The sequence below is a fragment of the Rousettus aegyptiacus genome, unplaced genomic scaffold (genome assembly GCF_014176215.1).
Source record: "Rousettus aegyptiacus isolate mRouAeg1 unplaced genomic scaffold, mRouAeg1.p scaffold_m13_p_7, whole genome shotgun sequence".
Classification (NCBI taxonomy): domain Eukaryota; kingdom Metazoa; phylum Chordata; class Mammalia; order Chiroptera; family Pteropodidae; genus Rousettus; species Rousettus aegyptiacus.
In genome coordinates, this window is record NW_023416310.1 from 103422904 (window position 1) to 103450112 (window position 27209).

Sequence of the window (27209 nt, forward strand, 5' to 3'; positions counted from 1 at the left end):
AGATATTTTAAAGAGTACTTTCTGCTATCTTAGCAAGTCAGATTATTTAAAATATATTAAGTTTTTCTTCTAAAACCATTACAGAGACACAGTTATTCAGTTAGTTTTTATTCACATTTGAGTTCTCTTTTCTGTACTCATAGTTAATGACTGGTTAAGTAATTAAAATACTAATATATGTTTTTATTTATAGATAATGCAGCTCCTGAAGTTGTACTTGCTGAGGAAATTTACCCTTCAACCCCTGAAAAAAACAAGAAAGAGGCAAGTATTGAAGTAGAATAACTACATAAACAATAAATTTCATTAAGATAGGACACACTTTTAACCAGTACTTTTATAGAAATTATTTTCCAGCTATATGAATCAGTTAAAACATTTTTGGAGTTAGTAATTAGATTACATTATTGTTACATGAATATATATTCCATATGAGCTTAATGGAAGAGAAATAAAATTTATAATGTTCCAACTTCCTTTAAATAATTGAATGTCTTTTAATCATTAGTTTGAGATAAAAATAAGATATTTGCTGTATATCCAGAGCAGTGTTTTATACTGAGGAATACATTGGGCCTAGAATCTAGAGGTTTATGGCATTTATTTATGTAGCAGGAGCTACTGTTTGAGTGGTTACTCAATGCTAAGCATTATTCTAAGTATTTTTCATTAATTATATCTTTCTTTTTAGTGTTCCTATCGGGTAAACTTTTTTGTATATTTGTTTTGTTTTTACCTTTTTTGTAGGTGAGAAAAATGAGATTTAGATGTTAACCAGTATGTTTGAGGAGCTTGTGGCAGGTCTTTCTGGATCTAAAGCCTGTACTCTTTCTCCTACAGCACGCTGTCATTGCATATACTGGGAGCAAACTGAAAGGGCAGTAGTGGCAGCAGGAAAACTCAGTATAAAGTTACAAAGATTTTGGGTGTGAAATTGTGGTGGTTTTGACTAAGATGTAGGAGAGATGGAGAAATGTGCATGGATTCAAGATAATTTTGCCTGTAGAGTCCATGGATTGAATATAGAGGATGAAGGAGTGAGTGAGAGGTGTCAAGAAAGACTTCTAGGTTTCTGTCTTGAGCAGCCTTGGTGGATAAAGGAGCTATTTAATGGGATAGGAAAGGCAGGAGGTCTGAGGTCACATTAAGATGAACATGTTGGAAGAGCCATTGGCTATAAATCTGCAGATCAGGAAAATAGAAGAGGATTATACAGTATTATAGATATTTTTAAATTCATGGAAATGGGTGAAATTTCCTGAGAAAGAGTATCTATAGAGTGCAGAAAAGAAGGAGGTCTAGGATCAATCCTTGGAAAACTCTACATTAAGATAGAAAAGGAAGAGTAACAGAGAGAAGGAGGAAAATAAATAGAATATGCTGTCAGAGTAGCCAAGAAAAGAGAGTGTTTACTCCTAGAAGCGGGAGTGGTCAACAATGCTGAATGCTGCTTGGAGGTCCAGGATTATAAAGAATTTTGAAAAATTAGAAGACTTCCAGTTTCCAGTCTAGCATGTAAGGAACTTATAAGTCACCACTATGTCCTAACAACAAGTAAAAATCTGAAGAAACTGAAAAATAAGCTCCATCAGAGAAATAAGGTTACAGGGAAAAGTGCTGCACCAAAACTTAGAAAGACAAAGAGGTAGATACAGAGAATCACATTAAGCAAAAACACATGAACAGAAACCACCCTGAGAACCCAAAGTGTGATTGACGAATTGCTAGGAGCTCAGTTTGGACAACTCAGAGTTAAAAACTCAAGGGGGACCCAGTCATTGGTGGACCTTCATATTTTTGTGAGTTTTACCACCAGGATCTCTGTGAGATCCTCACAGTAAATGTCAAAGAAAAATCCTTTTGTGCTTCTAGGAGTGGAAAGGGAGAAGGAACCATTTTAAAACACACCATAGTATTCTGTACTTTTAAACAAAGCCTATCATCAAGAGAAAGTACTTTACAGAGCCTAAATTGCTAGGGTATCATCAGAGTCTAACCTACCTGGGAGAATCAAGAAGGAAACTTTAGCAAGAATAATTTTAGTAGACTAGTGAGAAGCAAGCTAGATTGGAATAGGTTGAAGAAGTATAGAACATGCAGAAGTATCAAAATATAAAAAGAAATAAATTGCAACATCAGTAATATAAAATGTGTGGGAAAAATAAATGTAGACTTTTTTATGCAACTGAAGTTAACTTGTTATCAGTTTAAAATAGACTGATAAATATAAGATATGTTATGAAAGTCCTATAGTAATCACAAAGCAAAAATATGTAAGAGGCATTACAACTGATACCAGAAAGGATCATAACAGTCCTGTGAAAATTATATGGCAACAAATTAGATAACTTAGAAGATATGGATAAATTTCTTGAAACATATGACTTACCAAAACTGAATCTTAAAGTAATAGAAAATCTAAAAACACCAATAAGAAGCAAGGAGATTGAGTTAATAATCAAAATTCTCCCCAGACATTAAAGAAACCAGATGGCTTCACTGGTAAATTCTACCAAACATTTAAGAAAAATTAGTACCAGTCCTTTTCAGAGTCTTCAAAGAAATTGAAAAGGAAGCATACTTCTAAACTCCTTCTGCTAGGCCAGCATTACTATGATATCAAATCTAGAAAAAAATACTGAAAGAAAAGAAAATTAAAGGGCAATATTCCTGATGAACATAAATGTAAAAATTCTCAACAAAATACTAGCAAACCAAATTCAAGAGCACATTAAAAGGATTGTATACCATGATCACATGGGATTTATCCCTAGGATGCAAGGATAATTCAATGTATAATAATCAAATTAATGTGATACACCCCATTAACAGAATAGAGGACAAAAATCATCTGATCATTTCAATAGATGCAGAAAAAGCATTTGGCAGAATTTAACATCCTTTTATGATAAAACTCTCAACAAATTAGGTATAGAAGGAATGTAGCTCAAAATAATTAAAGGCCATATATGACAAGCCTACAGCTAATATCATACTCAACAGTGAAAAGTTAACAAGCCTTTCCTCTAAGATCGGAAATAAGAATATTTTGTCTTTTGTCATTTCTCTTCAGCATAATACCAGAAGTCCTAGCCAGAGCAGTTAGTCAATGAAAAGACAGTCCAAATCAGAAAAGATGTGAAATCATCTCTGTTCAGAGATGACGTGATCTTGTATATCAAAAATCATAAAGACTGCCAAAAAACTGTTAGAATTAATAAGTGAATTCAGTGAAGTTGCAGGATACAAAACAACATACAAAAAATTTTTGTGTTTCTAAACTTCCCTATATTTCTCAAAAGAAGATATACAGATGGCCAATAAGCAATTAAAAGATGCTCAGTGTCATTAGTCATTAGAGAAATTCAAATCAAAGCCACAATGAGAAATTATTTCATATCCATTAGGATGACTATAATCAAAAAGTCAGATAATGACAAATGATGATGTGGAGGAATTGGACCTTCAAACATCTTGGTGGGAATGTAAAATGGTGCAGCTGTTTTGGAAAACAATTTGGCTGTTTTTCAAAGTTTTAAACATAAAGTTACCATACGACCCAGCAATTCTATTCTCAGGTTTACACCCAAGAGAAACAAAAACGTACATTCCAATGAAAATTTGCACATGAATGTTCATAGCATCATTTATTTATAATAGCCAAAAAGTAGAAACAACTCCAATGTCCATCTATTGATAAATAGATAAATAAAATGTGATATAGCCATACAATAAAACATTATTTGGCAAAACAAACAAACAAACAAATGAAGCCCTGATACATGCCACAACTTGAATGAACCTTGAAAATGTTATTTAATGTGAAAGAAGCCAGTCACAAAAGACTGCATATTATATGATTCCATTTATAAGACATGTCCAAGATAGGCAAATATATAATGATACACATAGATTTGTGGGTACTTAGGGCTGGTGGGGATGGAATGGAGATTGACTGCTAATGAGTATGAGGTTTCCTTAGGAGGGACAAAAAAGTGCTAAAATTAGGTTGTGGCGATCATTGAACAACCCTGTGAATATACTAAAAACCATTGAATTTTGTTCTTTAAAGGGGTGAATTTTATGGGATGTGAATTATATCTCAATAAAATATTTTTAAAAACTTCCATCTGCTATTATATGGAAGAGGGCAGTCTTTGAAAAAATGAGGAGGGATGGTATCCAGAATACAAGTGGAACAAATGGCCTTCAGAAGAGGAAGAACATTTCTACTGTGGTACATTTGTAGATGTAGTGGTAGGAGGGCAGGCTTGGTGCTTAGAAAGACCCCACACTTCATTTAATGCTCTGCTGTCACCATCTTAACATTTTTTTTTTAATAAGGGGCCTCACATTTTCCTTTTGCACTGGGTCCCCAAAATTGAGTCCTGATCTGAGAATGGTAGAGGGAAAGGACTAGCGATTTAAAGAAAATAGTCTGAGTATGAAATAGTTATGAGAAGCTAGAGAAGTGTATAAGTTGCCAGTCTGTGACTACTCCCTTTGAGTTTGTGGTGACTTTGATATGCCAGATTGTGTAGTTTTCCCCAGCACTCACTTGCATTGGGGTCCAGAGGACATCAATGCCAGGCTTCATCTAGGGCTGGAGACTTGTCAGGCATCTATATAAGGATGGAAAGGGGATAAGGAAGTGGTTATAATGATGCATGGTGATAGATACAGAAGGAATAAGGAGAAGGATCATGGAAGAAGATAAAATGGTAGGATCCATAAATTGGACATTTTGGTGAGGGAAAGTTTATTTCATTAAGATAATTGAGCAGTGGGTAGGAAAATATAAGAAGCTATTTGAATTGGTGATTCGGTAGTTTCTATTGATGGTAAAGGCTAACTAAGTTTGATCAAGGAGTGACTGAAATGGCATGAGGCGAAAAGGTTATTGGAAAAAGTCGGTGGATGTCAGTAAGTACCTCACTCTGATCCACACTCTTGTTCTATCCTTTACTTGGAATACAGCTATATCTCTTCTACTTTCTTCTCCTCCTCTTTCTCTACCATCCTCTTTATCTCCTCACCATTAACTCAAAACCCTGCCATTCTTTCAGGACCCAATTCAAATTGCACCTCCTTAGTGATGTTGAATATATTTAAACTTCAAGTATTATTTTAAATACATCTTGAAAGTGTTAGACAAGTTACATAACTTAGGACAAATAGTCATCATTGAATAGTCATAGTTTTCAGTACAGAGATTAGTTGATAAAGCAACACACTCTCTTGTAGTTACAGCTTCCAGATATCTTTGAGAGGACTTTTGGCTTCTTAAATGAAGAGTATTGCATAATGACATTTATATAAATCTATTTAATGTTTTCTCTAAAATTTTATTTTAAGTATTGATTAATAGATAGATCTCATTATCATTTGTTTTCTTTTCACAGAACATTTTTGGGGAGATGTTGCCTTAAATGTGGTAGGGAAATTTTTGAGCCAAGTATATTTCAAACTATTTTGTCTTTCAACAGATTTTTTTCCCCTTAAATATGTGGAAAACCTCAATTTTTTTAGAAAAAGATTAAGTGTAAAATTTTTCAAGTTGAGAAGATGGATAGAATAATATATATATATATATATCCTACTTTAATTGTAACAATTATAACACCTATTACAATAAAAATAGGACATCTGAGAAGTTCTATAAATGATTTTATAGACTGTGAGATGTATTTATGGATTTATTTCAGCCTGAAAAAAATTCTGAAACTAGAGATACAAATATTCAAACAAAGTTATGCTCTCGTCATGTAAAAATCAAGGTTCCATCATCTCACCAGAAGTCTGTTCTTAAAAGCATTGCAGGTAAAGCCATTACCAAAGTTCTGCCTCAGCCCCTACATCCTGCATCGGTAAGCACTGGCCTTTTACTAATTCTTTTAAAAGACTGTAAAAAGAAAATGTAGATATTACGAATATTTAGATATGCACAATTTCTTAACAAACAAGGGAAAAAGCAGAGGTGATACATATTTACAGCTATATACAGGCAGACGTTTTGTAAATGGACTGACAGTTGGCAATTGTGACACTTGGAACATAGATATTCAGACAACTACTTTGGGTGGCGTAATGGAGGGTGTAACACCTGAGACAGGAAATCAGGGAGGAAGCAGGGTGGGGCAGAAATAGCCTCAAGTCCTCTGTGCATATCTGACAAAAGCTCTCCCAGTGGGGAAGATGGAGTCAGAGATTGTCCATTACAGGAATCTTTGTTGGGCTACTGTGCTCAGACATTAGCTGAGGGTTGCTGGAGAAGATGGTGGCTACAGCCTAAAAGCCAAAGCAGATTCTATGGATGTTGCAGTTGGGAGTTATCAGCTAACTATACCCTTTACAGTTGGAACAGCAGGATCTTTGTTCAGGATCTGAGCAGAGCACTTCCATGACTACCACAAAGATGATAATAATAATAACTATCATTGAGTATCTCCTACTCTCCAGGCACCACAGGTTCTTTTTACATGTGTTATTCGTAACCTTTACACAGTAGTCCCTAGGGGTAGAATAATCCCCATTGTTCAGATGAAGACATTAAAAGATTATATAGTAAATAAATTAGAAAGCTGACATATTCAGTGTACCAAGTAAATATGCCCATAAAGTTTTTTGATAAAAATTTTCCTAATAAACTTCTAGATTATGTTTTGAACAAATAACTGGTTTAAGAGATTTTAAGCTTGAAAGAAAAGAATGAAAGGAAGAAAAGGGGAAGGAAGGAGGGAGGGAGGGAGAGAGGGAGGGAGGGAGGGAAAGAAGGAAAGGAAGGAAGAAAGGAAGGAGGAAAGGAAGGAAGGAAGGAAGGAAGGAAGGAAGGAAGGAAGGAAGGAAGGAAGGAAGGAAGGAGGGAGGGAGGGAGAGGGAGGGGAGGGCGGGAGGGAGGGAGGAAGGAAGGAAGGAAGGAAGGAAGGAAGGAAGGAAGGAAGGAAGGAAGGAAGGAAGGAAGAAAAAGGCTAACTTTTCCAGTACTGTTCAAGTTTTAACTCTGAATTCGAGTTCCAGACTTGGTAGCATGTACTAGACACATTAGTTCAGAGAGACTTATCAGAGAGGGATGGTTGTTTCTTGGAATCCAAGAGTTGAAAAGGCAATCGAATGGTAGAAGTAAAGCAGCCTGTCTTCTCTCTTTGACTCCATCACTGTTTCGTTCTGTTCTGCCTCTCTACCTGTTTCTTTGTCACTGCTTTCCCTAGTTTTGTCTCTCAGTCTCAAGCTCTCTCTTGTCCCTTTCTCTGTCTTGATCGCTATCTGTCCAGTCTCTGATTCTGTTTCCCTGACTGTCAATCTCAGTCTTTCTGCTATTGGTCTCTGTCCTCTCCATCTCTCTTCTCCCTCCCTTTCTTCTCTCAATCTTCCTTTTTTCTGCCTCTCTGTCTTTTGTCTCCTCATCCTTCCTCTCTCCCCTTTCCCCCTCCCTCCTCCTCTCTTCTTTTCTCTCCCTTCCCTTATCTCTCTCTCTGCCTCTTTTTCTCTCTCAAACTCCTTAGCTCTCTGATCCTGTCTCTTTTTCTTCTCTGTCTCTCACTCTTGATTTGTCCACCTGCCTTTGTCTGCCTCTTTATATATTCAAGAAATAGAAAATGAGTCTGTATTCTACTTTGTAACTTCTTTAACTTTGATACTCCATTAATGAAAGTATTGTATACATTTAAATGTATGCATTTAAACCAATTGTCTTTTCTACATATGTGTTTTGATAGCTTCAGAAATAATTCATAATTCCTTTCCATAAAAAGTAGAGTATATACTAGGAATTAAGCAAATGCTGTAAGTAAAATACCTTTCTTAGGATAATCAAAGCACCATTTCCTAATTCAAAACTTTAATTTGCTTTTATTCCTAAATTAATAGTGATTTCAACCAAAGTATTTTCATATAGTTGTTATGCCACATAAAGTACCTTTGGGAGTTTTTTGACCTAGCTCAAGCCAGAAAATTCTTTAGTTACCTGTCTAGTGGTTTAAAGTTTCATTAGCAGATTAAAAAATTTTATTAATATGGCACATTATGATTTAGTCTACTAATTTTAAATTATGTTTTTATGGTATTAATTTATTTCTTTCTGCTATTATATCCCCTATTTTACAAAACAATGATAGAACACAAACTCCAATACTCATGGTAAGAAAAGCAGAGGCCTGTTAACAAGTACACCATCTTCGCAAACAGCTGGTTTAGAGGTAAGTATCTGCACTTGTAGTATCTATTTTCTGGCTCCAATTTCTCCTCATTATTCTGTTTCTCTCACACCAGGAAAATATTGCCCATAGAGGGTAATATCTTTATTTTTCTGTTGCATGAACACACTTTCCCTCAAAGTACTGTATATATTCCTATGCATAAAAGAAAGGAAGATGAGAATATTGCAACACCAACCAGGGTTTTTTCTTTCTTTTTTTTTATTGTGGCAAAATATATGTAACACAAAATTTACCATTTTAACCATTAAGTGTACAGTTCATGTATATCCACACTGTTATGTAACCGTTACCACCATTCATATCCAGAACTTTTCATCTTGCAATGCTAAAACTCCATATATATTAAATAATAACTCCACATTCCTCCCTTCCCCAGGCCCTGGCAACTACCATTCTACTTTTTGTCTTTAGGAAATTGACTGCTGTAGGTACTTCATATAAATGGAATCATATAGTATTTGTCCTTTTGTGTCTGGCTTATTTCACTAAACATAATGTCTTCAAGTTTCATCCATGTCTTAGCATGTATCAGAATTTCTTTCCTTTTTAAAGGCTGAATAATATTCCTTTGTATGCATATATCACATTTTGTTTCTCCGTTCATCTGTCTGTGGACATTTGGATTGCTTCCATCTTTTGGCTATTGTGAATAATACTGTAGTGAACATGATTATATAGATATCTCTTCATGTTCCTGTTTTCAATTCCTTTGGATATACACTTTAAAGTGAAATTGCTGAATCATATGTTATTCTTATTTTAACTTTTTGAGGAACCGCCATTCTGTTTTCCATAATGGCTGCATTATTTTCTACTCCTACCAACAATGCACAGGGTTCCAATTTCTCTACATCCTCCCCAATACTTGTTATTGTCTGTGTTTCTAAAATAATAGCCATCTTCACAGGTGTGAGATGGTATCTCATCGTGATTTCGATTTGTATTTCCCTAATAACTAAAGATATTGAGCATCTTTTCACATGCTTATTGGCCATTTGTTTGTCTTCTTTTGAGAATGTCTATTTAGGTCCTTTGCCCATTTAAAATATCAGATTGTTCATTTTTGTTGTTGAGTTGTAAGAGTTCTTTATATATTCTGGATATTAACCCCTTTTTAGACACATGATTTGCAAATATTTTCTCCCATTCCATGGGTTACCTTTTCATTCTGTTGATTGTGTCCTTTGATTTATAGAAGTTTTCAATTTTTTATCTAATTTTTCTTTTGTTACCTCTACTTTTGTTATAGTATCTGCAAAATCCAATGTTATGAAGCTTTGTCCCCTCTCTTTTCTTCTAAAAGTTTTATAATTTAGCTCTTACCCGGCCTGGCTTCTTAGGTTCAACTTGAGCAATAGGAATACAGTTTGCAAGCAGAACAGAATCAGGTGTTCCTTTTCAGTGGGAGCAGTACTCCTAGAAGTCCATGCAGCAGCTTACAGAGCAGTCTCAGGGCAACTCAGGTACAAGGAGATGAGATCTAGCATCTTCTGTAATAATACACAGACATAGCTTCCAGGGCCCCTACAAAGGACATGTCTAATTATAAGAATCAGAGAAATCCAAAGTATGGTGCCTTTTATAGTATTTACTTATAGCGCATTTACCTGGAGCTCATCTCCAGCAGTCCAGATTTGGGGATCTGAATAATTATCACCACCCCACTGGCCATTTGGGTTGGAGAAGCAAGTATCCTTTCTCTTTTGGAATTAGAGAGAGTGTAGTCTCTCATTTACGTAGCAAATATTTTTTTCAGATTCCTAGTAAGCATGTCTCAGAAAGCCAAAATTAAAGCAGCAGCCTTTTTTTCCCCCTTTCCCTGAGTTATTTCAAACTTTATCCACCTCAAGGACTTTCTAAGAACAGCTCAGATAAAGTCATAGCCTGCTACTTAAAGTGAGGAGGCCCAGAATTCCAAGAGAAGACTTACACAAGTTTACTCAGTGCAAGGCAGGGAGCCAGTGGGGCACAATGGGCTCTTGCTTGTGCCTAGCACCTGGTCCAGGTCCACAAGGTGATCCTGGATAAGCTTCTTTGGAATCCTGCTGAACTGTGCCAAGTAAATGTCGACATAAGAATCATCCGAACCTGTAGAGAATTTTTATGAGTTTATTTGAGCCAAACTGACATATACCAGGGAGCAAGATCTCACATGCTCCCTGTATCTAGATTCTTTTAGGTGATTGAATAAGAGTTAAAAGTTTTTCTTGAGTCTGCTGGGCCTTGATTACCTTCAGCTCAAAATAGTCCACATACCAAAGCGACACACTTTGGGGAGGCTTGTTTTGAACCCCTGTACCCCCCACTCCCCATGCAGTGCAGCTAGGATCTATGCTGGCCTAGCCTAGCTTCAGGCCAGATTGCTCTAGTCAGATCTAGTTGCTGGTCAACATGACAAAGCTGCTTGGAGTCCCAGTCTAAAGAGTATGGATCATAATACTTTGAATTTCATAAAGAAATATGTGGTAATTTCAATAACCTGATAGTGATATGGATATATAGTAGAAAGAGTTCTGTTAGAGATAGAGGTTTTTAAATCTCTGGTGTTCAATTGGTAGGCAAGTTGAAGGCAAGAACAGAGCACTGGGGAAGGCTGACATTTAAGAGGAGAGCAGGGAGAATTATTCCAGGAGGTGCGATTGCTTGGTAGATGAATTTCATTTAGTAGGCATTTGATAAATATTAATTGGATGAATAAATAGGAAAAAATTGCATGATGCTGTAGCTAGTGAAAATACTTATTTAAATAATAACTTGAAAGCTAAAGTTAAACATGCACCTTTTAAAGGCATATTTTCAAATGTTGGTAATTATATTAATTCAGAAAAAATTATTCATATGTCAAGTTCAGAAGAAAACGCTTCAGCTTTCCTTTAATTACTTAAAAATAATTGTTTTTGCAACATTGAACTTCTACAAAAGAATAATATATTCTTTTATAGATTAATCTGTCCTCAGTTCAAAAAGCGTCTTTTGAGGAACTATTTCCAAATGTTAGCAGCTATGTTAATTCAGACGAAATTGTTCCTGTGTCAAGTTTGCAAGAAAATTCTTCAAATGAGGTATTATTTTCAATTTTTCCTTCAGCTATGAAAAGAAATGATTACTGTTATATCAGATACTTTATATATGAGATAGTTTAAAAAATCTGTTAAGGCTAAGATCTACATGTGGATTCAGCTGTCAGTTACGATTCCTAATAAAAGCTTTTAGGCCCAAACCTTTTGCATCATCAGGACTTGAGGATATTAAATGAGAGGAAACAGTATTATCCTATTTTGATCCAAAATTCAGTTTTCATATCTATAATTTGTAGTTACCAACCTCATAGTGTTATAATGCTCTATTAATAAAGAAGACATTAAGAGCCATGGGGTGGTGGGAGTAGAGAGAGTGAATGAACAGAAAAACAGAGAACAGAAAGAGAGAGGGGGAGAGAGAAAGGGCCAGAGAGAAGGGCAGTGGGGCCAGAGACACAGAGAGAAAGACAGTAAGACAAGAAAGAGGCAGAGAGAAAAAGGAATGAAGAGGTAGAACTTTAGGGATGTGTAGTGGGTGGTTCAGTATAGCTAGACCTTTTCAGTGTCACCCAGGAGTGCGGATGGGAATCCAGGTGGTGATGAGACAGCTAGAGATGAGATTATAAAGATAAACAGGGGCCAAAAATGTAATCCATATTAAAAAATTGGGATTTTTTTTTTTTTTCCTGAGGGGAGCCTATAAAGGATTCTGAGGAGAAGATGATATCAGGTGTTCTTGTATAAAGTTTATTCTGGCTCCACAGGTGGAGAACAGATTGTAAAAGGCTGAGACTAGAATTAGAGGGATAATCTCGAGAGAGAAAGAGAAGGAGAGGTAGGGAGAGGAGGAGAAGGAAAGGAAAAAGAGTGGGGAGTGGAGGGTGTTGGACAAGAGACTTAAGGAAAGTAAAAATAGTTTGAAATAGGAGTTTGAGGGAATGGAAGAACTAGGGAAACACAAGGTTATTAGCACATTGTTTAGAGCCCAGTTGAAACTGGGAACTATTAATTTTTTAAAAAGAATCTTTATTGGGATATAGTTGACATGTAATAAATGGCACATATTTAAAATGTACAATTTGATAGTTTTACATATGCATATATCTATGAAACCACTACCATAATCAAAATAGTGAAAATACTCACCACCAAAATAGCCTTGCTACTGTTTTATGATTTCTTCCTTTCTGTCCCCACCCTCCTTGCCCAAGCAACTACTTGTCTAGTTATTGTCATTATAGATTAGTATACATTTTCTAGAGTTTTGGAGTCATTCAGGACAGAGGAGAAGGACGAGGAAGGAGAGAGGTGGAGTAGAGAGGTGGGGAGAGTCTTTTACTTATATCAGCAATATTAGATCTTTCCTTTTGGACTGCTGAGAGCAGGATCTTTCAATCTCTTGTCTGGAGAGTGTAGGCCTTTTTGGACTGGGGGTCTCAACAACTTATTTTTAGCAGAACACTTCCCCTTTCAACTGCTGGAAATCCCTCAGAGAAGAAACCATCTGTTATACCCTTTTCATAGAAAAATCCTTCAGTCTTTTGCTTGGATTGGGGAAGAGCAGTTACTTGAAGGAGAGTAGATCTGGAAATCTGTCATTACTTTGTCTTTAAATAAATAATCCAACCTCTTTGGACCTAAGTTTCCTCAATTTACAAATGGAGATAATCTGCCTTGCTTGGTTAGAACATATACAAATGTTTTAAAACCAATTAGTGTTTGGGGTCGAGTAAACATTTCATAAATGCCTTCTATTATTAACATTTATAAAATATGGATATTAAGACTTTGAAATAAGACAACACATAAACATAGTACCTGGAAGAATTATACAGTATCTGCCTTTTCTTTTTTTTTTTTTTTTCAGGTTTCTTTAAATACATCAGAAATATGTTATATTATTAGAGCATCACCAGGAACTCGACCAGTGAAAAGTAAAGGGGTTATTGTAAAGAAGAAGAAATATTCTATTCCTAAAGATATTCCTCAAGGTACTGTAGTATGAGTGCAGAGCTTACTTTTTGAAAGATATGAAACATTTTTATTGCAAATTCCTTATGTACACAGGAAGTTCAGTTGTAAATTATATTCTGAGAGTTCTTGCACAAAGCGGAAATAGTAAAATTATAAAAAGTTTGGTCAGATTTTAGAACCTGATTAAAACAATTCTTTGAAAGTTAATTACTTCATCTTTTAAAAAATTACCTAATGCCATTGGTTTAAATGTATCTAGGATACTTCCTCTTAATTATTTGAAATTTAGTGTTGTTGGGTTTATTTTTAGTAGCATTCTTTTTAAAGATATAGAGATATTTTTGCATTCACTTAACATAGGTTGAGTATTTCCTCTGTGCAATCACTGAGCTAAGCACCTTTTTATGTCTCATTTATTTTTCACTATGATTTTAATGATAAATATGATGTATGTTATTATCCTCATTTTATATATTAAGACTGATGCTTAAAGTAGTGTACACTTTGTCCAAGATCATATTGTAACCAAGTGGTAAAGAGGTATTCAATCTTTCAAGGTTTCTAAACAAGTTTAGGTTTTTCTATACTTCCCTCACTGGATATCAGGCAGAATTTCTTATTACGCCATGGGTTTTGGGAATCTTTTACATGTAAGCAGGCAATGAAGCAATTGAAATTTAATAGATTACATATAACTTCAATCCAACGAAGCTGTCTTTTCTTGATTCTTGTCCCCATTTCTTTCACAGAGCCTGCCCTGAGCATTCCCTAAGTCCACAGAGGTCTTTTTCTTTTTTCTAAGTTCCTTATATATTTAATTCAATGCTACTCATTTGACACTTAATAATATACTTTACCTGACATAATTTACAACACTGACTTCTTATATTCTTTAGGTTATGAAGTTTTCAAGGACAGAGACTACACAATCGACTTCTTCCTCGCTCTGTCTCTGATAACATTAGCATAGTGGTAAGGAATAATAGATGCTGTATTAGTTAGAGTTCTATCAAAGAAACAGAACTAGTAGGATGTATATACACACTTCAGAAAACTGAATTATGCAATTGTAGGGTTTTGCTGGAAACAGTAGGGCAGGTGCAAAGCTATTGGGCAGGAGATGATATTGATGATGCAATCCTCAGGAGAAATTTCTTCTTCCTCAGAGAAACCTCAGGTTTTCTCTTAAGGCTTTTCAGCTGATTTTCAAGGATAATCTCTTAAAGTCAATTATTATAGATGTTAACCATTTCCACAAAATATTTTCACAGCAACACCAAGATCGCTATTTAATATAATCGAGTAATATAGCCTAGCCAAGTTTACACATAGAACTAACCATCACAGTCCGCTCTGTGTCAACTGTGCATTCATATACATCTCTTTAAACAATATTTTATCTCCAAATAAAGACAGTAACAAAGTTATACTTCTGTCTAACATAACACAACTGTCCTACATACAACTGACAATGTGCTAATTCCTTCCACAGAAGAGGTTACAAAGTCTTTGAGTGATGCTGCTTTTCTCTTTAATATCCTACAACTCAAGTACTGTCATCTAAAGTTAACTGTTATTAATACATCTTATGTTGGGTGATATGGTCATAAGGCAAGGAGGAAAACAGATATTTGCTTAACTAGTCATGTTGGTCATAACTGATATTATAGCTACCTTTCCCCAGTATCTATTCCGTGTTCCCCCTGCCCTCAGCAAACACTTCAGCTGGTCATGGTTCTTTAACTGGTGGGGTAACACAAACCCTCATTTCTGAGGTGTCTGGGACATTACTGGTTCCGCTTAGATTAGATTGTAATGCTTTAAGGGATCTCTTGTATTCCATACATACTCTTCCTTCCCTCCATTGTGGAGTGGTAGTTTAACATCCCCTTGGTCATCGAGATCAATCACTCTAACCAGTACAGTAACTCCTTTCTTTGCTTGTTGACTCAGAGATACGAGGAGCTCAAAGTGGCCAGTTATCAGTCTTAACTCCCAATCCAATGGAATCATCGTTGTATCCTCTGGTGGAAGCATTCCTCCCTTTGGAACTAAGACCTCTAAAGCAGCAGAGCATAAAGTCATGGAAACATGAAACAAAAATTTTGCTAGTAGGTCACCAGGGGTAATATTGAGTGGTCCCACTCCCATTTTCATACATTAATTTTTGGACAGGTACCGGGAGAAACAGTACCATGTATTGGATGCTGATTCAGAGCATATACAGCTTTCTGGGGAACCTTGCCTCAGCCCTCCAAGGGCTCCCACCTAGCTGGTACTGTAACTGAATCTTCAAAAGGCTGTTCTACCATTCTGTTAAACCAGCTGCTTCAGGATGGTTGGGGACATGGCAAGACCAGTGAATTCCATTAGCATAGGGCTATTGCCACACTTCTTTTGCTGTGAAGTGCATTCCTTGATCAGAAGCAATGCTGTATGGGATACCATGATGGTGGATAAGGTATTCTGTAAGATGTTGGATGGAGGTTTTGGCAGAAGCATTGAGTGCAAGGAAGGCAAATTCATATCCAGAGTAAGTGTCTAATCCAATAAGAATAAAATACTGCCCTTTCCATGGTGGAAGTGGTCCTATGTAATCAACCTGCCACCAGGTAGCTGGTTGATCACTCCAGGGATGAGGTGTTAGTCTCTGTTGTTGTAGTCAGTAATGGTAGTCCATGTTGCTGAGCGCAGCATAACCTCCATCCCTGCCACCATGGCCACTTTATTCTTCAGCTCACTGGGTGATGGCAGAGGTGGCTGGGGAAAGAGGCTAACTGGTTGCCACAGAACGAGTTATCCACTCGATTAGTGAAATCCTCTGCTGAAATCACCCTTTGGTAAGCATTCACATGTGACACAGATATCTTCATGTTTTTTGTCCATTCAGAGAAGTATATCTGCATCTCTTCCCTAAATTTCCTGGTAATCGGTTTTCCAATCATGTCCCTCCCAAGTCCTTGACCAGCTGAACTACTAGCCACGGTCCATAAAGTAGTATATAATTGCACATCTGGCCATTTCTCCTCCAAACAAAATGAACAATGATGTGTACTGCTCAAAGTTCTGCCCACTAGAAGGATATCTTTTCAAAATTTTTTTCAGAGATGTCCCAGAAAGGAACTATAGGTATATAGCTGTCTACAATCAGGGGGTGCCTGCATATCAATCAGAACCATCTGTGAACCAAGCCTGAATTTTCTTTTCCTCAGTGAGCTAATTGTAGAAAACTTCCCATGATGCCATAAATGCAGGCTGGGAAAGAGAAGGTAATATAGCAGGAGTAGAGCCATGGGCATTTGGGCCACTTCCTCATCTAATTTACTTCTGCCTTCGGGGCCTGCTGTAGTCCAATCTGATATATACTGTTTCCATTTGATAATGGAGTACTGCTTTTCACAGTCAACTTCATGTCTTGGTGCATCAGACAACACACAATTCATGATATACAGCTCAACTCCCATTATAACTTGGTTAAGTATTCAGTCTCTACTAAGGCCCAATAACAGACCAAATGCTGTTTCTCAAAAAGAGAGAGTAGTTATCCACAGAGAATGGCAAGGCTTTGCTTCAAAATCATAAGGGATTGCACTGTAATTCATCTACAGACACCAAAAAGCATCTCTATGTGCCATTGACACTTTAAGCACCATTGGATCTGCTGAATCATGTGATACAAATGCAGAGCATCTTGCATAGTAGCCTGGAATTGTTGCAGAGTCTTCTTTTATTCCGAGACCCCTCTCAAAATCAGCAGCTTTTTAGGTCACTTGGTAAATGAGCTGGAGTAGTACATTCAAATAAGGAATATGTTGACTCCAAAATCTAAAAAAGCCACTTGATATTGTTCCTGATTTTTTTGGTTGTAGGAAGGGCCAGATGCTCAGATGCAGCAACTTATCTTTTACCTTAGGATGCATATCTCTTATTTCATGGAGGTGGAAAGGGACCCAGTAATTCCACTTCCTGAAAACCTGGAAACCCACCAGTTCTACTCCCAGGAATATGTCCAGCTATAATGTGTACATGTGTTCATCAGAAGATCTGACTAGAATGTTCACAGCAGCACTCTTGATAATAGCCCCAAACTGGAAACTGTTCAAAAGCCCATCAGTAGTAGAATGAATGAATATACTGTGGTATAGTCATTCATCGAAGTGCTTTATAGCAGTGAGAATTAACAGTATACAGTCACATGCAACAATATTGATGAATCACATAAGGATCCAGACACAAAAGATTACATTTAATATTGCTTATATTTAGTATACAACATTGTGGGGGACAGAGTATTGCCTGGAAAGGGTTATGAGAGGGAATTCTAGGGTTCTGGCAGTATTCTGTTTTATTATCAGGATGCTGGTTATGTTCGTGTATTTCTGAAAACCCATAAAACTGTACACAGTACACATATGTGTACTTTTCTGTGTGTATGCTATACTTCAATAAAAAGTTAAAAATAGAGAAACTTCTCTTAATTTGATCTTTTTGACCTGTTATAATGGTTTCTGACATCAGGAAATGTCACAATTCTAGGTTTAAGTATGTAACAAATCAAAACTAAAATGTATCCGTGTAGTTCTTTTGATGTGTTCAAACCAAAATTTGTAGCTTAATTTGCAGAGAAACCCCCGATGCATGTTGAACCAATTGTGCCACCTTCTGGCTTCTTTCTAGGCTCTCACCTCATTTAACTGTCTACTCATTTAAGTAATTCTCTTTCAGTCTCAGGCCACTTGTCTCCGCCTTTCCTTTCGTAAAAATAGCAAAGCCCCAAGCTAACTAGTGATCACGTTATTTTAAACATGCAGCAGCCTATTTTTAGTCCTGGCATTTAACATTTTAGCTAGTTTGGCAGTTATCTAATCAGGACTGCAGGGCTAAGCTCACTTTTGATGGTGTAGGACCCCTGTTCAGTATACTGCCTGCTTATTAATAACTCGCACTGCACTGTTTAATGAAAAAATGTGGTAAAAGTGAACCACCAGAGGAGTCCAAAAGAGATGCGATAGAGGAGGCAGTATGAGTAGAAGAGGCCTTAAAACATGCCTAGTCCAAGGTTTCTCAATGTGTGTTTCTCTGACCACCTACACCAGAATCACTGCAGGCCTGGTAAATTGCAGTCTCTAGAGATAAGGCACAGGAATCTGCAATTTGATGCACTTGCAAAGTGATTCCAGTGAGCACTAAAATTTGAGAACCATATAATATTCTAGTCTATTTTGCTCATTTTTACCTAACAAAAATGACTGGCCAGGTTAATAAGTGATTTATTCGAGTTCATGCAACTAATTACTGGCAGAATAAGAACTAGAACTTAGCTTCCCTGGTTCTCAGTAGTTTGACTGGGTAGCTGTCAAATAAGAGACAGATGTTGGAGTAGATAGGGCTCTGAGTTTCCCAGTTCATCCTGACAGCAGTTTTGCTTCTCTTTGCTTTACCCATTGGGTTTTTGTATTCTATTTAAACAGAGTTTTTTGTTTTGTTTTTTTTGTTTGTTTGTTTGTTTGTTCTTTCCAAGAGGCTTGGACAATTATTGCTTTGTATTTCTTACAGTTATTGCAATGGGTGTCTAAAATATTGGTACATTATTTTGCCAGCAAGCATGTATTAGGCATGGCAATATTAGCTAGGGATATGATTATGGCCTTAGCCCTCCCGGGCTAAAAGAGTAATGATAAGATAGGCCTTACAGTCTTCTCTGCAAGATGATAAGCTGGAAGTGGAACAAGGCACTATAAGAACCCATGAGGGGATACTTTTAACGTTGCTATGAAATATCAGGAAAGACTTCTAAGCTAATAATACCTTTTGGAACATCAGACAAAACCTGTGGCTATCCTTGTAAGATTTTTAAATTTCTATTTTACTTTGATCTCCAGAAGAAGTGATAAATGGTGTGTTATAAACTCTTATTTCAAGGATAACAACTTTTAACTGGAAACATATATGTTTTTAGTTGAGGAGTTTGAGTTTTTAGACAGAAGTATCACATAGAAGTGAGCTGGGAAAAGATTTGAGTATCCGAGGGATGGTAGTAGAAATCACTTAAGAGAAGGACAACCCTGAGTTCAAATCTACCTGTTATATAAGACTATTCCACCAGTCCTCTGAATTTTAACCTCCTATTTGCAAAATTGGCATAATAGACATTCTTTTCTTAAAGAGTTATTGCAAGAATTAGAGATAATTTGTGGAAAGTGTCTGACATATAATAATCACTCATTACGCAATAATTATTATTTGCTTCTGTAGGTTAGGTTAATTCCTTAAGTCTAGCTTACTGTATTTCCCTTTGAAAATGATTCATTTGCTTTTATTAAATTGCAAAAAGCCTAAAATATATTTCATGATTATTGTATTTGATGATAAAATTGGTTATGCCAACGGACACATTGATCTAGTACAAATACACAGGTGAAGTATGCCAGTCCTTGGGGAAAAGGAATCAAACTAGTTCAACATAATGGAGACCTTTTAAGGCTATCGATTTGGGGTCATGTAGTTATAGAATAAAAAGATGAAGTTTTGCAGTAGATTGTTTCATTCATTCAGCAAATGTTTATCATGTCCGGATATCATATACTAGATGCAGTTAGTTGCTGATAATGTTGAAATAGAGACATAGTTGTCTTTATGAAGTTTGCAATCTCACAGAGGAAGTCATATATATAAAACAAGTCCAATGGAAGCATAGATATTTTCATCGAGCTCTGTGTGGGACCCTTTTGAGGTTCATAGGGATGGTGGAAAATCCTCTGAAGGATGATCTGAAGCCTTCAAGGGCATCCAAATTCTTTAATAAATTAGCAGACAGTGTCTGAGGTCAAGGAAAACAACAATAAGGAGGAGTAGAAGGTAGAACAGCTAATATGAAAGTGTCAGTAGGAATAGGTAAAGATGGCTCCACTCTGGATCTCTTGATATAAAATGTGGAAGAAAGGCCCCAGAATCCTGTACTGGGAAGAATAGCAATGACAAAGAGTAGGAGAATGCAAAGGAAGGGTGTGTAGGAAAATGTGAGGGGCTTCTGCCTTTGTAGTGGCTGAAGAGGATAGGGATGAGAAGCACAGCTGAATAAATTCCTCCAGGGTATAAGGCTGGGTTAGAGGCCTTGTGATGGCCACTGACAGCTGTCTTTGCTCGGCTTTCCACTGGGATGTTATTGAGTAGGTTTCTTTGTGTCTCCAAAGAGTGTCCTCAGCATGTCCAGGAAGGAGTGAGCCAGCTATTTCTTTCTTTTTTTTTTTTTTTTTTATTGGCCTCTAGATTTATTTCCTAAGGTGATGGGGTGAAACTAGAATGACCTGGGTATCAGCTCTCTCCCTCAGTGTCTGGTTACTAATAATTGTTGAACATTCGCTTATGATGTATATGAAGTAATCTATTGTTATATTTTTTCTCCAGATATTATAATAAAAACAAATGGCAAGAAGTAGCAGCTGTGGCTGAATTTTCACTGCTTTGAAGACATGAATGTGAAGTGAAATCCATAAAGCAGAATGCCTACCTAAAATTATATGAAATTCAAAAAGCAAAATCTCTAATTATTTGTGATATATGCTGGTGTTGAAATTCTATTGAGATCCTTATAATTTATTCTTAATAATTTAAGAAAGAAACATTCTCTTGTATGCTTCTTAAACATATGTATTTATACTGTACAATAAGAACAGATATATTAGAGGACTGTACACTAAATAGATAATTTCAGCTATTTATAAGGAGCCAACACCAGAGCACTATGTGACTTCCTTTGATTGTTCCACCCCCCCCCCCAAATTTATCCTTTGTGTGGATTAAAATTAGTGAAGTTGTTGAAGCACTAAAAATGAAAATGCTTATATTACGAGCTATTTTTAAGAGAACTTAATTGAAACCACAGGAGTGAGAGACCTAATTCCAGGTCTGACTGAAAGAAACTCTGCACTCAAGGTTTGCTGAAGCAGGAAATGTATATTATGCACAATCAATCATATACTAAATATTTAATGTATTACCTCATCCCCAAACAACCTTCTTTAGCTAATACTATCTATGGATATTTTTGTTTTTTGACTTTTTTGGCAGTATAACTTGTCACATCTCAAAAATGCCCATCCTAAGAAGCAGTGATCCTGTTGTCAGTTAACATAGGACAGTTGTATAACTATTGGTGAGATTTTTAACTCTGATGGTTTTACTAATATTATACATAAAAGCAAATAAGAGTCACATTATCTAAGATGCTTAATAAGAAAAATTTTAAATCAATGAATTTGAGGTTATGTAACCTACATAGTATTCATTTTTAAATAGGAGTCTCATAAAGATATTTTTGTAAATGATTTGACAGGCTTTAAGCCACTAACAAAACTATTTGTGATTTCTGTTTTACATTTCCATCTGCAGGTGAAATATGGGAAAGTTGTTAGGAAATGCAAAAGAGCTCTTTAATGATGGTGCCTAGAACCAAATTTAGACCTGAATTCTAAATCAGTACTCAACTAAGTCATTATCTCCTGTGGTTGGTTTTAAAAGCAGAAATGTGATAAGCAGTGGGAGAAGAAGAAATGAAATGACTTGTTTTCAAGGAGTTTATAATCCAACAGGGAGGGGAGAGAATGAGAATGATAATGGATTATTTGATAGTTTAATCAGATGGTAGGCACTTGTGAGAAAGAATGACACCTAGTTCTTAGACTAAGTCTAGTGGGGCTGGAAGAAATAAAGATTTGATAGTTTTGCACTGCTGTTAAGAAAAATTATAGCTAGCTCAGAGAGGTAAATACTTGGCTAGGATGATATAATTTAGGACGTGACAGAGCCAGGATTGGAAAGCAGGACGATTTGAGTCCAATATTTTTTGTTTGTTCGTTTTTTGTTTTATTGGTTAGAGCACAGGGAAGGGTGGGAAGGAGGAAGGAGTTATAATTGACATTCAAGGCTTAGGGGTGGAGGACATAACTGTAGTTATGATTAAGAGGAAGGAAAGTAGAATAAGCCTGCATGCTGTCAGACATGAGAAAGTCCAAAGAGGATTCCTGTTTTCAAGTCCTAGGACAAGGTTGTACTCTTACTTCACACCTATGGGTAGGTCTCATAGGTCTATTGGTGAACTTCCCTGGAAGAGCATCAGAAATGGAGTTCATCTCTTTCCAGAGGGAGAGTCACTATAGTTTTCATCACATTTCCTAAGTGGTGTGCAATCTAAAAAATATCAGCAATGAGACCGGATCCCTTTACTTAAGCATATAACAATTAAATTTCATTTTTAAGCGTTTAAAATTATATTTTCAAAATATACTTGATTAAAAAAAATTCAGGTCATGAGTACCCAGGAAATTCAGTTAAAAATGCATGATGTAAATTATATTAAAAAGATTTTAACTTGAGTGTATTTTTTCACTTCTCCAAGGTATAATTCATCATGGTTTGTTCAGTTATGAATAGCCTCTTTATCTCATATTGTGTATATAGCATGTATGTTTATATGAAGGATGTGATCCCCAGATTTTCCAGATAAAAGATATCTTCAATTTCTGCTGCTTTACTGTTGATTTCTAACCTACAGTTGAAAATGTTCAATTATTTTACATCTTAAATCCTCCCTTTACTTTCTATGTTCTTCTATCTACCTAATCATTCTTCACCTTCTTACATCCATGCTTTTTCAAGAGCGCTTTCTTACCAATCTCTCACTCCTCAACCCTTCCTCCTCCTCTCTCTCCCCTCAACACACATAGAGTCTGGTTGGCTTCAGCTCTGGTTTTCCCATGACACTGATCCCCTCGAGGCTACCAGCAATCTGCTCGATGTTAATCTAAGGTTTATTTGTTTTTTTGTTTGTTTGTTTCTGATTTTACCCAACTTCTCCCAGCTAATGATGTTGGAGACTAATACTCTTCTTGAAAGCCTCCAGTAAGGACTGATCTCTCTGAAACTCTCTAGGCTTTCATGTCGTCTCTCTCTTTTTCTCTTCTGTTTCTTCTGAAGGCTTGGTTTCCTCTGTCTTTAAATTTTTGTTTTCCTTGTGTTCTAGTCTGGGGCTTCTTCTCATGTTATGTATTCTCCCTGTGTGAGCTTATCTACCACTGGTTTCAGTTACCATCTTTGTGCAATTGACCCCACATCTTTCTCTCTAAAATATTGCCGTGAATATTGATAGTGCACTTGTATTGTGAGTGTCCCTGCATCTGTCCCCCAAAAAGATTAGTTGGGTTTTCTTATATTTCCATGCTGTCCTGGCTCACATCATAACTTTTTATCACGATGTACTGTAATTGCCTGTTCTTTTTTTTCTTCCTAGGCTATAAATAAGTTCCTTGAGTGAAGGAGTTACACCTGCTCATCATTATATTTCTTTACCCCTTAAGTCAATTACCATAGCCCTCCCAACTCTGGCATGGTGATTGGTCCAGGACCTAAACTGATCCTATTGGATTAAATCTCAGAGCTTTTTCTGGAAATGCTGGGATTCAGACTTTTTGCTCTTGGATTTTTACCTGAAAGGAAAGCCATTAGCAGCCATCTTGTGTCCACAAATGGGAATGGAGTTCACACTGAGAAATTAGAGCTGTGATGGAAAAACCAGATTCTTGATTTTATTGTTGCAGTCACTGGATGCAACTGTGCTTGAACTATTGTCTATTTTAGGTCCAGTTATGAGAGTGTGTCAATTTTTTTTTCTTTTGGCTTTTGCTAATTTAGTTTGGGTTTTCTATCATGTGCATCATAGACCATCCTATCCTGACTGATGGACTCAATCAAGACCATTCTAGAAGTTCTAGATCTGTGTAGCCAAATGCTTGCTTGTTATCACTGCAGGGGTTCTTATGATATCTCATACGCAACATATCTCAAACTGAACTTATCTCGCCCCTTGAAACAGTTTTCTCCTATTATCTGTTTCAATGTTAGATATCTTCATCCATCTAAGTTACCTTAGCCAGAAATTTGGACATCATCTGTGACTCCTCCCCTTCTCTTACTTTCTAATGGGCAGTCAATCATGAAGTTCTGTTGATTTTGAGTCCTAAATAGTATTTTCCACTCTCTTCCATTCCTGTGGCTGTTCTGAGTTCATACCAGTACTTTCTTGCCTGGTTTAGTGCAACAACCTCCTCACTAGTTTCTCTGCCTTTATCCTTATACCATGTAGTCAATGTTCCACATGCATGCAGAGGTAGCTTTCTAAAATGCTCATCTAATCATGTTTTCTGCTTAAAATTCCTTAGTAGTGCTCCAGCATCTTCTGGATAAAGTCTAATCTTTTAAATGTATTTTACCTAGTTTTTGGAATCCAGTTCAATTTTACACTAGGTTATATTATTGGTCACTCAATTTTTATATTTTCTCTTCCCTCCAAACCTTGAATATGATGCTCCATCTGCCCAAAACACATTTTCTTGCTCACATCCTCTTTTCTTTAGCTGCTTCTATTTTTATTTTTAATCTCTATTTATGCTTTCTTCCAGAGAACTTTCCTTAACTCCTCCAAAAGGTTAATTGCCCACATCATAGCATTTATCACAATGTACTATAATTGCCTGTAAATTTCTGTTTTTTCTCCTTAGATGGTAAGCTTCTTGAGTGCAGGAACTACATCTTCTTCATTGTATTTCCAGGTTCTAGCACAGCTGCCAAACAAATATTAAACATATTAAAGTGTTTGAAAAATATTTGTTAAAAAAATGTTTGTCCTAGAAGTGTGCCATTATATAAAGGACCTTCTTTTGTATACTTCTAATAGAATTCAAGGTGAAGAATTCCAGCTTGCTTATTTTATATTGAAGGTACAAGTTTAGCACTTATCACAATCTGTAATAACTTGTTTGCTTATTTACTTGTTAGTTTCCTAAGGGTAGAGGTTGTACCTGTTTTGTTAACATATTCTTAGTGCCTGGAATATAGTAGGTGCTTGATGTCAACTTTTCCATTAGATTATATCCAGTAGTGTTTAAAATTCTCTAATATCTTCCATCTTAAAAAAAGAGGAAACCCAATTTTCCCTCTTCCCATCTCTTCTCGATCTCATTTTTCTGCTTTCTGTCTCAGCAAAATAGAGGAGGTGTCTATACTTGCTTTACCATTTCCTCTCTACCCTTTCTTTTTTGAACCCACTCCATTCAGGCTTTCATTCACATGACTCCATTAAAACTGCTTTTGTCAAGATATCCATGTTGACAAATCTAATGGACACTTATATTTTCAGAAACATTCAATACAGTTGACACCTTCCTCATTTTGGGGACATTTTCTTGTCTTACTCCTCCTTCTCTACCTTTTCTGGATCCTTCTCTTCAAGTCCAAGAAGTGTTGTTCTTTTTGAGTCTTAGTCCTGGACACACACACACACACAATTTTTTTTTTCCGGCAAACTCATCTATTCCAATATTTTAAATCCTGTGTATGATCTGATGCCTTCCAAATTTCTTTCCCATCCTGACTTCTTCCCATACACTCTGCTCAGAATATATTTAGATTTAATATTTTCAATTTTCCTCTTCAAACCTGTGCTTTCCCTGGTCTTTCTATCAGGAAATGACTTCTATTTAGCTGCTCAAGGAAAAATCCTAGGAGTCAGTCCTGGGTTTTTCTTTCCTTCACTCCTGTTAGTTGTATCTCCAAAATAACCCTAGTTAGTCACCATCAGCTATTGCCTAAAATGTGCAGTAGCCTCATAGATGATGCAGGAGCTCCCAGCACACTTCCCATGATTTATAAGATCCTACATAATCTGGCCCCTTACAGTTTTCTAACCACATCTTAAACATCTTCCCAGAGTGTACTCAGCAAGTCTGGTTTACTTTTTCTTCTTCAAACAGGTCAAACTCATTCCTGCCTTGGAGCCTTTGTACCTTTTCTTCTCTTTGCCAGAATGTTCTTCACTATCTCCTTTTCATGCTGGTTCCTTTTCATTCTTTATACTTCAGTTCAAATTCCATATCTTTGGAGAGGCCTTTCTTGACCACTTATCTAAATTTGGCCCCCTCTTGTTGCTTGTCATCAACTGTTTCTTTCCTAGTTCCTAGCACAACTTGCAAACATCTTGTTTATTTTGCTGCTTGCCACTAAGAACTAAGTTCCTGAGAGGCGGGACTCTCTTGTTCAGCACCATAGCCTTAGAGTCTGAGACCTTGGAGAGACTCAGAAATATTTGTTGAATAAATGAATGTTTTCTAGTGCCTCAAACCACTGCCATTCCTTTATTGGATAGCAGTAAATCATTAGTTGGTTTGAGAGATTTTAAATCTAAGGTATCGAGTTCATCTTAGTATGATTAGGCAGTTTTACTTGATCATCTTGGTTCTAAATGTCTTTTTCTTAGATGTTATCAATGAAAATTTGTTTCAGGAAAATTCAGCACAAATTTAGACTACAGTTATTTGCATGGTGGTTAAGGGAGCAAAATTACAGTTTTATTGCTGATTTTTCCTATATCTGGTAACCAGAAGAGACTGTCCAGTATTATATTATTGGAAGCAGGTGAACAGAGACTTATAAATTGGGGGGAAGGCTGAATCCTCTTCTCTCGAATGAAAGTGTAGGCTTAATGTCTAATCTGTCTAACTCAGAAGTTCTACATTTATATAACATTAATGAATAAATAAGTTATTTTATTTCTCACATTTTCTCTTTGTTCCTTTTTTCTATACAAGACCACTTATTTTATAGCTTAAACTCTAGCTGCAAATTCAGTAGGAGTTGGTATCCACTTAAAAGACAATTTGATTTGTATGCCTAGTTAAATGGAATTCTCAAAAACGTGCTTTTATCTAACTTTTCAGCTACATGCCACTTATTTCCTGACATATTTGTCGGAGAACTGCATCCTATGGTACAAAATTCCTGATCATGAACGGGCAGTGGGTGAATGAGTGAAGGTGCTGAATATTTATAAGACTAGTTTGATCCAAACCCTGATAAATTTTGGCTCCCTGGATCTAAAATGACTGCAAGGTCATTTATGAGGAATGTTTTTCTTTGGAAAAAGGTTTTCATCCTACCAAATCCATTT

General features: G+C 36.3%; 1 protein-coding gene across 1 annotated transcript in view; it reads left to right on the forward strand.

Moving 5' to 3' along the window:
- MEIKIN (meiotic kinetochore factor) overlaps nt 1-24697 on the forward strand; it is a 63251-nt gene extending 38554 nt beyond the window's left edge. Inside the window, exons 9-14 of the mRNA XM_016118469.2 lie at nt 194-264; nt 5706-5867; nt 8115-8195; nt 11159-11278; nt 13104-13227; nt 20618-24697. Coding sequence (XP_015973955.2) covers nt 194-264; nt 5706-5867; nt 8115-8195; nt 11159-11278; nt 13104-13227; nt 20618-20649 — 590 coding nt within the window. The 3' untranslated portion in view covers nt 20650-24697. The remainder of the gene's footprint in view (nt 1-193; nt 265-5705; nt 5868-8114; nt 8196-11158; nt 11279-13103; nt 13228-20617) is intronic.
- Nucleotides 24698-27209: the final 2512 nt, after the last annotated feature.